This window comes from Mobula hypostoma, chromosome 8 (assembly GCF_963921235.1).
Source record: "Mobula hypostoma chromosome 8, sMobHyp1.1, whole genome shotgun sequence".
In the NCBI taxonomy this organism is placed as follows: domain Eukaryota; kingdom Metazoa; phylum Chordata; class Chondrichthyes; order Myliobatiformes; family Myliobatidae; genus Mobula; species Mobula hypostoma.
This window is the reverse complement of record NC_086104.1, coordinates 128,397,523-128,413,418: the sequence shown is the minus strand read 5'-3', so window position 1 is coordinate 128,413,418 and position 15,896 is coordinate 128,397,523. Positions and strand designations below refer to the sequence as shown.

Genomic DNA, 15,896 nt, shown 5'->3' with positions numbered 1-15,896 from the left:
GGGACGGATGACGTGGGAGCTGGGTAGCCTCGGTTGTATCGAGAATTAGGCCTCAAGCCTCAGGCTTTCCTGCTGCTGCAGACCAGGTGAGAAACACAAAAGTGCTACAGCGTGGTGTCTGTGCCCGGCTGGGCTCTGGCCTCTCCCATAGGTGCTACCTTCCCATGTTCAAGCCTTGGAATGACAGGCTGGATTGCGTGTGTCTGTACACTGCCATTTGATTGTACCATCGAATGCTGGACATTGTTGCTCAGGGTCTTAGACTATGAACATGTTTTTTTTTCGAGTGAGTATACTTCTTTGCTTGCTATTTTGAACTATGTTACTTGCTATTTTGAATGTTACTTGCTATTTTGAAGTTTGCTTGCTATTTCGAATGTTTTGCACCTCGGCCCCAGAGGAACACTGTCTCGTTCAGCTGTATATCTGTATGGTTTGAATGATAATTAAACTTGATTTTGATTTGATTTGAAGTGGTCAAGGTAGGCTAAATAATATAATTTCACAAGCACTTAAGAAATACACGGTAGGTACATGGAGGGATGGGGCTTGCAGGGAACTGGGCTGAAAGTTGGAAATTGGGCACTGGGTGGGCACTGTGGTTGGCACGGACTGGTTGAGTTGAAGGGTCTGTATTGCTCTATGACTGATTCTGTCCTCGGCCTGCTGAGTAGGGGGTGGGGTGTCACTGTGGGGGTGGGGAGGGAGATGTCATTGACGGTTAATGTGAGAATGCTGCAGGATGCTTCGCATCTGCCTGAAGGGACTCTCGACATGATGGTCACTGATCACTGTGACCTAAGGCAGGTAAAGAAATTACTGACGCAGCAAGTAGTCAGGGAGAGTTACAGGACAGAAACAGGCCCTTCAGCCCACTGAGCCCATACTGACCATGAACCACCCCTTTACCCTCGTGCTACATTAGTCTTTCTTTATTCTCCCAACGTTCGGATCAACTTCTTCCAGGTTTTCCTCTCACCTACACACTGGGGACTTGGACCCCACCATGCTACTGGATCCGGGAGGGGATGGCGAGAGGGTGGGTCTGGACCTGTGCAACCCCCTACTCACCTAAAATCCACTCACGCACACGCAGTTCCTTTCTGAGGAGTGGGGTACCCCACTAACTGACTGAAAGGAACCATCATCATCCTATGGGATGGACAGCCAGAAGAAGAAGAAGGGAACTATTTACAGCTGTCAATTAATGCTCCAGCCCAGTACTGGAAAGTGGCAGGGAGCTGGAGCCCTTCGGGCAAACCCATACAGTCTGAGGGAGAACATATGAACTCCAAGCATCATTTGGGGCTCAGGATGGAATCTGGGTCTCCGTTGCTGTGAGGCAGTGGTTCTACTGCCTACACTATTGTAAATCAGAAATAAAAACAGAAACACACAGGATGTCAGATGGAGAGAAACAGGTTGATGTTTGAGGTCAAAGACCCTTTATCAAAACCTTCCTGAAGTCCATCATGTCCTGATCTGAAATTGCCACTGTGCTGCACAGTTTTGGGTTTGTGAGAATGTTACCGAAGCCTTTCCAGAGGACACCTGGAAATCTGGAAGGAAGAGTCTTGGATCAGTTACGTTTTTAAACAGAAGGGAGTCTGCGGGTGCTGGAAATCCAGAGCAATACACAGATCACACTGGAGGAACAGGGTCTCAGCTTGTCAGCCAGCATCTCTAGAGGGGAATATCCAGTCAACGTCTTGGGTGGAGACCTTTGATGAGAACTGGAAAGCAAGGGGGAAGAAGCCAGAATAAAAATAGTGGGGAGAGGGGAAGGACCAGCAAGTGATAGGTGGAGGGTGGGTGGGTGGTGGTTGAAGTGAGAAGCTGGGAGATGATAGGTGGAAGAGGTAAAAGGCTGAAGAAGAAGGACTCTGATAGGAGAAGAGGGTGAAACATGGAAGAAAGAGGGGGAGGAGGGGAACCAGAAGAAGGTGATAGGCAGGTGAGGAGATGAGAAGGGGTAAGAGGGGAGCCAGAAAGGGGAATGGCAAATGAGAGAAATGGAGGAGGAGGGGAAATTACTGGAAGTTAGAGAAATGGATGTTTACGCTCTCTAGCTGGAGGCCACTCAGATGGAACATGAGGTGTTCTGCCTCCAGTCTGAGAGTGGCCTCATCATGACTGTAGAGGAGGTCCATGAGGCCGTGCACCGACGTGTCAGAATGGGAATGGGAAGTGGAATTAAAATGGGTGGCCACCAGAAAATCCTGCCTTTTTGCGGCGGCTGGAGCTAAAGTGCTCGATGGAGCCCCGATCTACGTCAGGTTTCACCGAAGCCTTTCCAGAGGAAATGTGCAAAATCTGGAAGGAAATGTCTCGAATTAGTTATACTTTTAAACAGAAGAGATCCTGCAGATGCTGGAAATCCAGAGCGATACACAGAAAACGCTGGAAGAACTGAACTAGTCAGCCAGCTTTGGGACGCTGCATCGGGAGCACGGGATGCAAGATATGACCCGCAACTGGTTAAGTGCAAAAAGGAGGTGGATTCGGCCAGTACATCATGAGTTAAGCTCTCCCAACCATTGAGCACATCTACATGAAGTGTTGCCTGAAAAAAGTAGCATCCATCATCAAAGATCATGCTCTTTTGCGCCATCGGGTAGAAGATACAAGAGCCTCAGGACTCACACCACACAGTTACTACCCCTCAACCATCTGGCTCTTGAACAAAAGAGGACAATGGTGTTCCCACATCCGCTGGTCTCACTTTGAAGGCTCTTCATCTTGTTATTTCATCCTCTCGTTATGTATTGCTATTTATTTATCTGTGTATTTGCACAGTTTGTTGTTCATTGATCATGTTTACAGTTACTGTTCTATCGATTTGCTGAGTATGCCCGCAGGGAAAGAACCTCGGGGTCCTATGTGGTGACATGTATGTACTCTGATAATAATTGACTTGGATTTCCTCACCTGGAAGGACTGTTTGGGGCCCTGAATGGGAGTGAAGGAGGGGAGTAGAGACAGGTGTGGCACATGTCCTACTTGCGGGGTTAAGTGCCAGGAGGGTGAGATTCAAACAGCGCTCAAGAGAAATGATGAAGATGCTAAAATACAGAGATTATGACGCAGGACTGCTCCGTCTTAGTGGAAGCGAGCCTGACCCCCAGGAGAATATTCGGCCCGTCATCCCCTTTACTAACCCACGAGCAACAAGTTTTACTTACATGGCGATGAGGTCCCCAGCAAAGGTTTGAGGGATGGACCTGGAGCCCACGCAGAACGCGCTGTCCCTCGTGCAGGAGCAGGTCGCCGGGCACTTGGAGTCTCTGGACCACTTTGCCCCCACTGAGCAGCACAGCAAGAGGATCCACGGCAGAAACATCGCGGCAGGGGCTAATCCCTTAGAGTGGCGGCTCTCGAGCTCCTCGAACAGCTGATTTCTCCCCCCCGGACTGTTCACGTTTGTGAGCAGGCAAATCAGGTCAGGAGGGAGGGGGGGACTTCAGGGTTGCGACCCACTTAACATTCCAGGCCTGCCCTCGGTCGTTCCAGCTGTTCAGTCCCCTGCATATTAATTCCTCGCTAACAATGGTCCCTGTTGAGAGTTTAACACTACGTATCTCCGCTCAGTGTGAAGCTCTGAGACTTGTCAGTGACAGGCAAAGAGAGTGGACAGCGAGATGAGGAGGATTTTTTTTTGCTGATGTCAGAAAGTCAATGGATCAATTGTCGACTGAGTGAAGTCATGGGCAGTGCTGAAGCACACGGTTATCGATGGCTCTCAGACCACTGCACAAACTGAGGTCATCAGCAAAATCCAGCTCAGAAACCCCAGCTCTCCGTAAGACAGACCACAGCCCGTCCCTCTTTGATGCAGAGATCTCACCCCCTCGATCTTGTGTGAAAGGACACCAGCTAGCATCCGCACTGAGGTTTATTCCTTTGTGACACTAACAGCCATTCTCAGCACACGCAGGCACCCTCCTGAGGTACTGAGACACACACAGACACCCTCCTGAGGTACTGAGAGACATGCAGACACCCTCCTCAGGTACTGAGACACACACGGGCACCCTCCTGAGGTACTGAGAGACACACAGACACCCTCCTCAGGTACTGAGAGACATGCAGACACCCTCCTCAGGTACTGAGACACACACGGGCACCCTCCTGAGGTACTGAGAGACATGCAGACACCCTCCTGAGGTACTGAGAGACACACAGGCACCCTCCTCAGGTACTGAGACACACACAGACACCCTCCTGAGGTACTGAGAGACATGCAGACACCCTCCTGAGGTACTGAGAGACACACAGACACACTGCTGAGGTACGGAGACACACACAGACACCCTCCTGAGGTACTGAGAGACACACAGACACCCTCCTGAGGTACTGAGAGACACGCAGACACCCTCCTGAGGTACTGAGAGACACACAGACACCCTCCTGAGGTACTGAGAGACACGCAGACACCCTCCTGAGGTACTGAGAGACACACAGGCACCCTCCTGAGGTACTGAGAGACACACAGACACCCTCCTGAGGTACTGAGAGACACACAGACACCTTCCTGAGGTACTGAGAGACATGCAGACACCCTCCTGAGGTACTGAGAGACACACAGGCACCCTCCTGAGGTACTGAGAGACACACAGGCACCCTCCTGAGGTACTGAGACACACACAGACACCCTCCTCAGGTACTGAGACACAGACAGGCACCCTCCTGAGCTACTGAGAGACACACAGACACCTTCCTGAGGTACTGAGAGACACGCAGACACCCTCCTGAGGTACTGAGAGACACACAGGCACCCTCCTGAGGTACTGAGACACACACAGACACCCTCCTGAGGTACTGAGAGACACGCAGACACCCTCCTGAGGTACTGAGACACACACAGGCACCCTCCTGAGGTACTGAGAGACACACAGGCACCCTCTTGAGGTACTGAGAGACACGCAGACACCCTCCTGAGGTACTGAGAGACACACAGGCACCCTCTTGAGGTACTGAGAGACACGCAGACACCCTCCTGAGGTACTGAGACACACACAAACACCCTCCTGAGGTACTGAGAGAAATGCAGACACCCTCCTGAGGTACTGAGAGACACACACAGACACCCTGCTGAGGTACTGAGACACACACAGACACCCTCCTGAGGTACTGAGACACACACAGACACCCTCCTGAGGTACTGAGAGACACGCAGACACCCTCCTGAGGTATTGAGAGGCACGCAGACACCCTCCTGAGGAAATGAGAGACACGCAGACACCCTCCTGAGGTACTGAGAGACACACAGACACCCTCCTGAGGTACTGAGACACATTAAGGCACCCTCCTGAGGTACTGAGAGACACACAGACACCCTCCTGAGGTACTGAGACACACACAGACACTCTCCTGAGGTACTGAGACACACACAGACACCCTCCTGAGGTACTGAGAGACACGCAGACACCCTCCTGAGGTATTGAGAGGCACGCAGACACCCTCCTGAGGAAATAAGAGACACGCAGACACCCTCCTGAGGTACTGAGAGACACACAGACACCCTCCTGAGGTACTGAGACACATTAAGGCACCCTCCTGAGGTACTGAGAGACACACAGACACCCTCCTGAGGTACTGAGACACACACAGACACTCTCCTGAGGTACTGAGACACACGCAGACACCCTCCTGAGGTACTGAGAGACACGCAGACACCCTCCTGAGGTATTGAGAGGCACGCAGACACCCTCCTGAGGAAATGAGAGACACGCAGACACCCTCCTGAGGTACTGAGACACATTAAGGCACCCTCCTGAGGTACTGAGACACACACAGGCACCCTCCTGAGGTACTGAGAGACACACGCAGACACCCTCCTGAGGTACTGAGAGACACGCAGACACCCTCCTGAGGTACTGAGAGACACGCAGGCACCCTCCTGAGGTACTGAGACACACACAGACACCCTCCTGAGGTACTGAGACACATGCAGACACCCTCCTGAGGTACTGAGAGACACACAGACACCCTCCTGAGGTACTGAGAGACACACAGAACCCTCCTGAGGTACTGAGAGACACGCAGACACCCTCCTGAGGTACTGGGACACACACAGGCACCCTCCTGAGGTACTGAGAGACACACGCAGACACCCTCCTGAGGTACTGAGAGACATGCAGACACCCTCCTCAGGTACTGAGACACACACAGGCACCCTCCTGAGGTACTGAGAGACACACAGGCACCCTCCTGAGGTACTGAGAGACACACAGACACCCTCCTGAGGTACTGAGACACACACAAACACCCTCCTGAGGTACTGAGAGAAATGCAGACACCCTCCTGAGGTACTGAGAGACACACAGACACCCTGCTGAGGTACTGAGACACACACAGACACCCTCCTGAGGTACTGAGAGACACGCAGACACCCTCCTGAGGTATTGAGAGGCACGCAGACTCTTTCCTGAGGAAATGAGAGACACGCAGACACCCTCCTGAGGTACTGAGACACATTAAGGCACCCTCCTGAGGTACTGAGAGACACACAGACACCCTCCTGAGGTACTGAGACACACACAGACACTCTCCTGAGGTACTGAGACACACGCAGACACCCTCCTGAGGTACTGAGAGACACACAGACACCCTCCTGAGGTACTGAGAGACACGCAGACACCCTCCTGAGGTACTGAGAGACACGCAGACACCCTCCTGAGGTACTGAGACACACACAGGCACCCTCCTGAGGTACTGAGACACACACAGACACCCTCCTGAGGTACTGAGACACACACAGACACCCTCCTGAGGTACTGAGAGACACACAGGCACCCTCCTGAGGTACTGAGAGACACACAGACACCCTCCTGAGGTACTGAGAGACACACAGACACCCTCCTGAGGTACTGAGAGACACACAGACACCCTCCTGAGGTACTGAGACACACACAGACACCCTCCTCAGGTACTGAGACACACACAGGCACCCTCCTGAGGTACTGAGAGACACACAGACACCCTCCTGAGGTACTGAGAGACACGCAGACACCCTCCTGAGGTACTGAGAGACACACAGGCACCCTCCTGAGGTACTGAGACACACACAGACACCCTCCTGAGGTACTGAGAGACACACAGGCACCCTCCTGAGGTACTGAGACACGCAGACACCCTCCTGAGGTACTGAGAGACACACAGACACCCTCCTGAGGTACTGAGACACACACAGGCACCCTCCTGAGGTACTGAGACACACACAGACACCCTCCTGAGGTACTGAGAGACATGCAGACACCCTCCTGAGGTACTGAGAGACACATGCAGACACCCTCCTGAGGTACTGAGACACACACAGACACCCTCCTGAGGTACTGAGAGACACACAGACACCCTCCTGAGGTACTGAGACACACACAGACACCCTCCTGAGGTACTGAGAGACACACAGACACCCTCCTGAGGTACTGAGAGACACACAGACACCCTCCTGAGGTACTGAGAGACACACAGGCACCCTCCTGAGGTACTGAGAGACACGCAGACACCCTCCTGAGGTACTGAGAGACACACAGACACCCTCCTGAGGTACTGAGAGACACACAGACACCCTCCTGAGGTACTGAGACACACACAGACACCCTCCTGAGGTACTGAGAGACACACAGACACCCTCCTGAGGTACTGAGACACACACAGACACCCTCCTGAGGTACTGAGACACACACAGACACCCTCCTGAGGTACTGAGAGACACACAGACACCCTCCTGAGGTACTGAGAGACACGCAGACACCCTCCTGAGGTACTGAGAGACACACAGGCACCCTCCTGAGGTACTGAGAGACACACAGACACCCTCCTGAGGTACTGAGAGACACACAGACACCTTCCTGAGGTACTGAGAGACATGCAGACACCCTCCTGAGGTACTGAGAGACACACAGGCACCCTCCTGAGGTACTGAGACACACACAGACACCCTCCTCAGGTACTGAGACACACACAGGCACCCTCCTGAGGTACTGAGAGACACACAGACACCCTCCTGAGGTACTGAGAGACACGCAGACACCCTCCTGAGGTACTGAGAGACACACAGACACCCTCCTGAGGTACTGAGAGACACACAGACACCCTCCTGAGGTACTGAGAGACACACAGACACCCTCCTGAGGTACTGAGAGACACACAGGCACCCTCCTGAGGTACTGAGAGACACACAGACACCCTCCTGAGGTACTGAGACACACACAGACACCCTCCTGAGGTACTGAGACACACACAGACACCCTCCTGAGGTACTGAGAGACACGCAGACACCCTCCTGAGGTATTGAGAGGCACGCAGACACCCTCCTGAGGAAATGAGAGACACGCAGACACCCTCCTGAGGTACTGAGAGACACACAGACACCCTCCTGAGGTACTGAGACACACACAGGCACCCTCCTGAGGTACTGAGAGACACACAGACACCCTCCTGAGGTACTGAGACACACACAGACACCCTCCTGAGGTACTGAGACACACACAGACACCCTCCTGAGGTACTGAGACACACACAGACACCCTCCTGAGGTACTGAGAGACACGCAGACACCCTCCTGAGGTACTGAGAGACACGCAGACACCCTCCTGAGGTACTGAGAGACACACAGACACCCTCCTGAGGTACTGAGAGACACGCAGACACCCTCCTGAGGTACTGAGACACACACAGACACCCTCCTGAGGTACTGAGAGACACACAGACACCCTCCTGAGGTACTGAGAGACACGCAGACACCCTCCTGAGGTACTGAGAGACACACAGGCACCCTCCTGAGGTACTGAGAGACACACAGGCACCCTCCTGAGGTACTGAGAGACACACAGACACCCTCCTGAGGTACTGAGACACACACAAACACCCTCCTGAGGTACTGAGAGAAATGCAGACACCCTCCTGAGGTACTGAGAGACACACAGACACCCTGCTGAGGTACTGAGACACACACAGACACCCTCCTGAGGTACTGAGAGACACGCAGACACCCTCCTGAGGTATTGAGAGGCACGCAGACACCCTCCTGAGGAAATGAGAGACACGCAGACACCCTCCTGAGGTACTGAGAGACACACAGACACCCTCCTGAGGTACTGAGAGACACACAGACACCCTCCTGAGGTACTGAGACACACACAGACACCCTCCTGAGGTACTGAGACACACACAGACACCCTCCTGAGGTACTGAGAGACACGCAGACACCCTCCTGAGGTACTGAGAGACACGCAGACACCCTCCTGAGGTACTGAGAGACACACAGACACCCTCCTGAGGTACTGAGAGACACACAGGCACCCTCCTGAGGTACTGAGAGACACACAGACACCCTCCTGAGGTACTGAGACACACACAGACACCCTCCTGAGGTACTGAGAGACACACAGACACCCTCCTGAGGTACTGAGAGACACACAGACACCCTCCTGAGGTACTGAGAGACACACAGACACCCTCCTGAGGTACTGAGAGACACGCAGACACCCTCCTGAGGTACTGAGACACACACAGACACCCTCCTGAGGTACTGAGAGACACACAGACACCCTCCTGAGGTACTGAGAGACACACAAACACCCTCCTGAGGTACTGAGAGACACACACAGACACCCTCCTGAGGTACTGAGAGACACACACAGACACCCTCCTGAGGTACTGAGACACACACAGACACCCTCCTGAGGTACTGAGAGACACGCAGACACCCTCCTGAGGTATTGAGAGGCACGCAGACACCCTCCTGAGGAAATGAGAGACACGCAGACACCCTCCTGAGGTACTGAGACACATTAAGGCACCCTCCTGAGGTACTGAGACACACACAGGCACCCTCCTGAGGTACTGAGACACACACAGACACCCTCCTGAGGTACTGAGACACATGCAGACACCCTCCTGAGGTACTGAGACACACACAGACACCCTCCTGAGGTACTGAGAGACACACAGGCACCCTCCTGAGGTACTGAGAGACACGCAGACACCCTCCTGAGGTACTGAGAGACACACAGGCACCCTCCTGAGGTACTGAGAGACACACAGACACCCTCCTGAGGTACTGAGACACACACAGGCACCCTCCTGAGGTACTGAGACACACACAGACACCCTCCTGAGGTACTGAGAGACACGCAGACACCCTCCTGAGGTACTGAGAGACACACAGGCACCCTCCTGAGGTACTGAGACACACACAGACACCCTCCTGAGGTACTGAGAGACACACAGACACCCTCCTGAGGTACTGAGACACACACAGACACCCTCCTGAGGTACTGAGAGACATGCAGACACCCTCCTGAGGTACTGAGAGACACACAGACACCCTGCTGAGGTACTGAGACACACACAGACACCCTCCTGAGGTACTGAGAGACACGCAGACACCCTCCTGAGGTATTGAGAGGCACGCAGACACTTTCCTGAGGAAATGAGAGACACGCAGACACCCTCCTGAGGTACTGAGACACATTAAGGCACCCTCCTGAGGTACTGAGAGACACACAGACACCCTCCTGAGGTACTGAGACACACACAGACACTCTCCTGAGGTACTGAGACACACGCAGACACCCTCCTGAGGTACTGAGAGACACGCAGACACCCTCCTGAGGTATTGAGAGGCACGCAGACTCTCTCCTGAGGAAATGAGAGACACGCAGACACCCTCCTGAGGTACTGAGACACATTAAGGCACCCTCCTGAGGTACTGAGAGAAACAAAGAAACCCTCCTGAGGTACTGAGACACACACAGACACCCTCCTGAGGTACTGAGAGACACGCAGACACCCTGCTGAGGTATTGAGAGGCACGCAGACACCCTCCTGAGGTACTGAGAGACACGCAGACACCCTCCTGAGGTACTGAGAGACACACAGACACCCTCCTGAGGTACTGAGAGACACACAGACACCCTCCTGAGGTACTGAGAGACACACAGACACCCTCCTGAGGTACTGAGAGACACACAGACACCCTCCTGAGGTACTGAGAGACACACAGACACCCTCCTGAGGTACTGAGACACACACAGGCACCCTCCTGAGGTACTGAGAGACATGCAGACACCCTCCTGAGGTACTGAGAGACACACAGACACCCTCCTGAGGTACTGAGACACACACAGACACCCTCCTGAGGTACTGAGAGACACGCAGACACCCTCCTGAGGTATTGAGAGGCACGCAGACACCCTCCTGAGGAAATAAGAGACACGCAGACACCCTCCTGAGGTACTGAGAGACACACAGACACCCTCCTGAGGTACTGAGAGACACACAGACACCCTCCTGAGGTACTGAGACACACACAGGCACCCTCCTGAGGTACTGAGAGACACACGCAGACACCCTCCTGAGATACTGAGAGACACGCAGACACCCTCCTGAGGTACTGAGAGACACACAGGCACCCTCCTGAGGTACTGAGAGACACACGCAGACACCCTCCTGAGATACTGAGAGACACGCAGACACCCTCCTGAGGTACTGAGAGACACACAGGCACCCTCCTGAGGTACTGAGAGACACACGCAGACACCCTCCTGAGATACTGAGAGACACGCAGACACCCTCCTGTGGTACTGAGAGACACGCAGGCACCCTCCTGAGGTACTGAGACACACACAGACACCCTCCTGAGGAACTGAAAGAGACTTGCGGGTTCCACTGTGACCCATTCTTGTACAGTACGGAGGGTCGTATGTGGAATGTTGAATGTGATAGTGGGTTACTCCTGTCCAATGCAAAACAAGGAATGCACACCACTGCGACAGCGGGTAGTACTGATAGCCCTAAAGTCCCAGGTTCAATCCTGTTCTCGGGCGCTGTCTTCGTGAAGTTTGCAAGTTCTCCCTGTTCCGCCTGGTTTCCTTCCACATCGCAAAGGTGCGCTAGTTAGAAGGTTAATTGGTCAGTATAAATTGCCTTAAGTTAGTGGGCAAACTGCCCTGAGTGTACCTGGGTGGGAGGGAGATCAGGGAGTGTTGATGGGAATGTACAAGGGAACATCACGAGGAAAGAAGTGCAGAAATGGGATTACTCTATGAGCTGGCATTGTCCTGATGGGCTGAATGGCCTCCTTCACTGTTGTATGGGAATGCGAGATGTAATACTGCTATTTAAAGCTGAAAGACAGGATCGAACAGCAGGTCAATCATCAGGGAAATGATGGAATTTATTAAGGACTGATAAGAGCACTCAGCAATAAGCAAGAAGATTATTTTAAAATATGCTAACTTTGCATTATCATAATTCATTAAAATATTATTAGCAGAGTAGATAAAAGGATAGCTAATGGTTGCTACCTTTCCAAGGCTACCTAATGAACAACAGCCCAGGATCTGAGGGTAACATATTAACATGGAAAGATGGTTTGCTTAGATCAAGTTGGTGTGTTGCCTCCCTAGTGCCAGGGTCACAGATGTCTCGCAGAAGTTGCAGGACATTCTGAAAGGGGCAGGTGAGCAGCGAGAAGTTGAGGTGCACGTAATGACATAGGTAGAAGGGCTGAGCTCGGGGAGCCAGGTAGCTGTTTGAAGAGCAGGTCAACAGAGGTTTCAACCCGTGGATTGCATCCAATGCCATGAGCTAGTGAGTGTAGGAACAGAGAGATCCCTCAGAAAGCATGGCTGAAGGGATGGTGTAAGACTTTTGCTTCCTGGATCATTGTGACTAGTCCTGAGGAAGGTGGGACTTGTGCACAAGAGGGAGGGAGTGGGACCCACTTCCTTACTGGGAAGTTCACTAGCAGTGTTCAGGGGGGTTAAAACCGAGAAGGGGAAGGGAACTCCGAGTATACATACACACATCAAGAGCAAGAGGGTAAATAGAGAGTGGGCAGGACCACTCCAGGATAGTGACTGGAACATGGGCTTGGAGGCGGATGATGTCAGTGACGTCCTAAGTGAGTACTTTGTCTCAGTATTCACCAAGGAGAAGGACATGGAGGAAGGTGAGATCAGTGTGGAGAATGCCAATATGCCAGGGTAATTTGAGATAATGTTACATACTTCATAGATATCTTGTGACTGTCTTATGAGGATGATGTAATGGTCTTGCGGAGGTCACATGATGTAATTTTCCCGCCAGTGAGGTCACATGATGACCTGTTCTCAACAAGTATATAAAAGAGACTCCTGATGTGATGCAGTTAGTTTTCAGTTAGATACTCCGTTTTGCTGTGTATTCGGCTTATGACGCAGTTTTGTTTTAAAGTGGAATTCTACTTTCTATTGTAAGTGGTATTGGAGAGTGAGGACCTTACCAAAATACAGGAATTCGCCGAGTCGAGTAAAGCTGATATCATTTGGTGGTTTTGGAGAGGATCGACCTTTATTGAATCTTCGTGCAACTGAGATATCCCCTGCTAAAGTAGGAAGGATAGTGCAGTGTCGATTCTCCAGAGGAAAAGGTCAGTTCCTTTAATCCATTTTATTTCCGTCGTCCTGAATCCTGCGGACAAGGCAGGTTCCAGCTGGGATCAGCAGTAACGACACGTCTCAAGGAATTGTTTACTTCAGGAAAGTCTCTCCTAATTGACTGTATAAATCTCTTGGAAGTTACCATTCTAAGAACTGTGTTCGAATTTACCACTTTAAGAACTGTTTTCGCATTTACCCTTTTAAGAACTGTTCCAGAGTTGCCGTATAGCAGTTAACTTCTAGTTAAGTTAGTTGTTTAAATACATTTCATTATTTTTGAGCGAAGTTTAATAAATGTTTGTTTGTTTTTATAAATCTGACTCAATTCTATCTTTATTGTTGCTGGTCACGTGACAATAATCAAACAAATAGATTTGGATTTCTTGAAGAATGTTAAACTGGTTAAATCTCCAAGGCCTGATGAAATAACCATAGGTTATTGATAGAGGCAAGAGATGAGATTGTTGAGACCTTGACTGAGATCTTTGCATCTTCATTAGCCACAGGCGATGTCCTGGAGGACTGGTGAGTAATTGGTGTTTCTTTATTCATGAAGGGAAATGGAGATAGTTGATGTGTCTACGCATACCCCCTCATAAGCTGGCCCTTTCCCCACTGTTCTCTTGTGAGCTCCTCTTTACTCTTCAGGTGATGTGGTATTTTCCTGTTTGTCTCCTTGGCTGTTGTGGGGAGTGTTCCTCCATCTGGGATGTCTTTGGATGTCAACAAGCTGAGCCCTGAAGCGTGCACATGGTTCCCTCAGCATGGGAACCAGGGAGGGAGGGAGGAAGTGTTTCACCTCCAAAGGAAGAGTGTCAAAAGTATGACATTCTATGGCAGGTCCTACATGGTGGGTTGATTGAGAGGGTAAAGATGCGTGCGAAACGGAGTGAATTGCAAGTTCGGATTCAGAACTGGCTTAGCCACAGAAGACAGAGCAGGCGTGGAAGACTGCTATTCCGAATGGAAGCACATGACCAGTGGCGTTCCACAAGGTTTGGTGCTGGAACTCTGTTCATGATATATCAATGAGCTGGGTGAAAAATTAGATGGGTGGATTAGCAAACTTGCAGATTACATTGCCCACAACTCAAATCTTGGTGGCAGGGACCATCAAAGAGTACAATGGGATCTAGGTCAGTTACAAATGGGCAGAGAAGTGGGAAATAGAAGTTAATCCATGCATATGTGAGGTGTTGTACTTCAGGAGGTCAACTGAAAAGGGAAGCTATACAACGTAAAGTACTATGTTGAATGTAGGTCCTACCAAACTCCTACAATAGAAACATGGATGTTGTTTAGAGAGCACCAGCTTCTCCCTCTCACACTGAACTCCACCATGTCACTCCTCAGGGTTCCTTTACCTTAATCTCCTTAACCAAATCTGGTTCATTACACAACATCCTGTCCAGAATTGTTTTTTCCCTAGTGGGCTCAATACAAGCTGCTCCAAAAAGCCATCTCATAGTCATTCTACAAATTCCTTCTCTTGGGATCCAGCACCAACCTGATTTTCCCAACCTACCCTGCATGTTGATATCCCCCATGACCATCTTAACATTGCCCTTATTGCCTTTCATTCTCTGATTATAATTTGTAACCAATATCCTGGCTAATCTTCAGAAGTCTGAATGTAATTCCCATCAGTGTCTTTTTACCCTTGTAGCTTCTTAACTCTACCCACAAAGATTCCATGTCTTCTGATCCTATCCCACTTCCTTCTAAGGATTTGATACTGTTTTTCACCAATGGAGCCACCCCACCCTTTCTGTCCACTTGCTTGTCCTTTTGATGCCATGTGTATCGTAAGACCATAAGACATAGGAGCAGAATTAGGCCATTTCTCCCATCGAGTCTGCTCCCCATTTCATGAATACTAATCCATTTCTCTCTCAACCACATTCTCCTGCCTTCTCCCCGTAACCTTTCACACCCTGACAAATCAAGAACCTCATTTCTAGCACCTGGACAATCAGTACCGGTGCCCCCAAGGGATGTGTGCTCTCCCCACTACTCTTCTCCCTTTACACTAATGACTGCACCTCACAGAATCCATCTGTTAAACTCCTAAAGTTTGCAGATGACACAACTGTCATTGGCCTTATCCGAGACGGTGATGAGACTGCATACAGATGGGTGGTGGAACGGCTGGCCCTCTGGTGTGGTCAGAACAATCTGGTGCTAAATACACTCAAGACTGTGGAGATGACAGTGGACTTCAGGAGGAGCCCCCCAATACTCCCCCCACTCACTATACTCAACAGTACTGTTTCTGCTGTGGAGACCTTCAGATTTCTGGGTGTCACAATCTCCCAGGACCTGCAGTGGACACCCAACGCAGACACTCTTATCAAAAAGGTTGTATTTCCTGCGTCAACTCAGGAAGTACAACCTGCCTCAGGAGCTGCTGATTCAATTCTATTCGGGAATAATCCAGTCTGTTCTCTGTTCCTCCATCACTGTCTG

At 51.2% G+C, this 15,896-nt stretch overlaps 1 protein-coding gene across 2 annotated transcripts in view; it reads right to left on the bottom strand.

The window, feature by feature from the left end:
* The window catches only part of lgi3 (leucine-rich repeat LGI family, member 3), a 43,382-nt gene extending 39,868 nt beyond the window's left edge, over positions 1-3,514 (bottom strand). Inside the window, exon 1 of one of the 2 annotated variants that reach the window (XM_063056787.1) lies at positions 3,183-3,514. In XM_063056787.1, the coding sequence (XP_062912857.1) occupies positions 3,183-3,340 (158 nt within the window). In that variant the 5' untranslated portion in view covers positions 3,341-3,514. The remainder of the gene's footprint in view (positions 1-3,182) is intronic. The other variant, XM_063056786.1, reaches the window with a different exon arrangement.
* Positions 3,515-15,896: the final 12,382 nt, after the last annotated feature.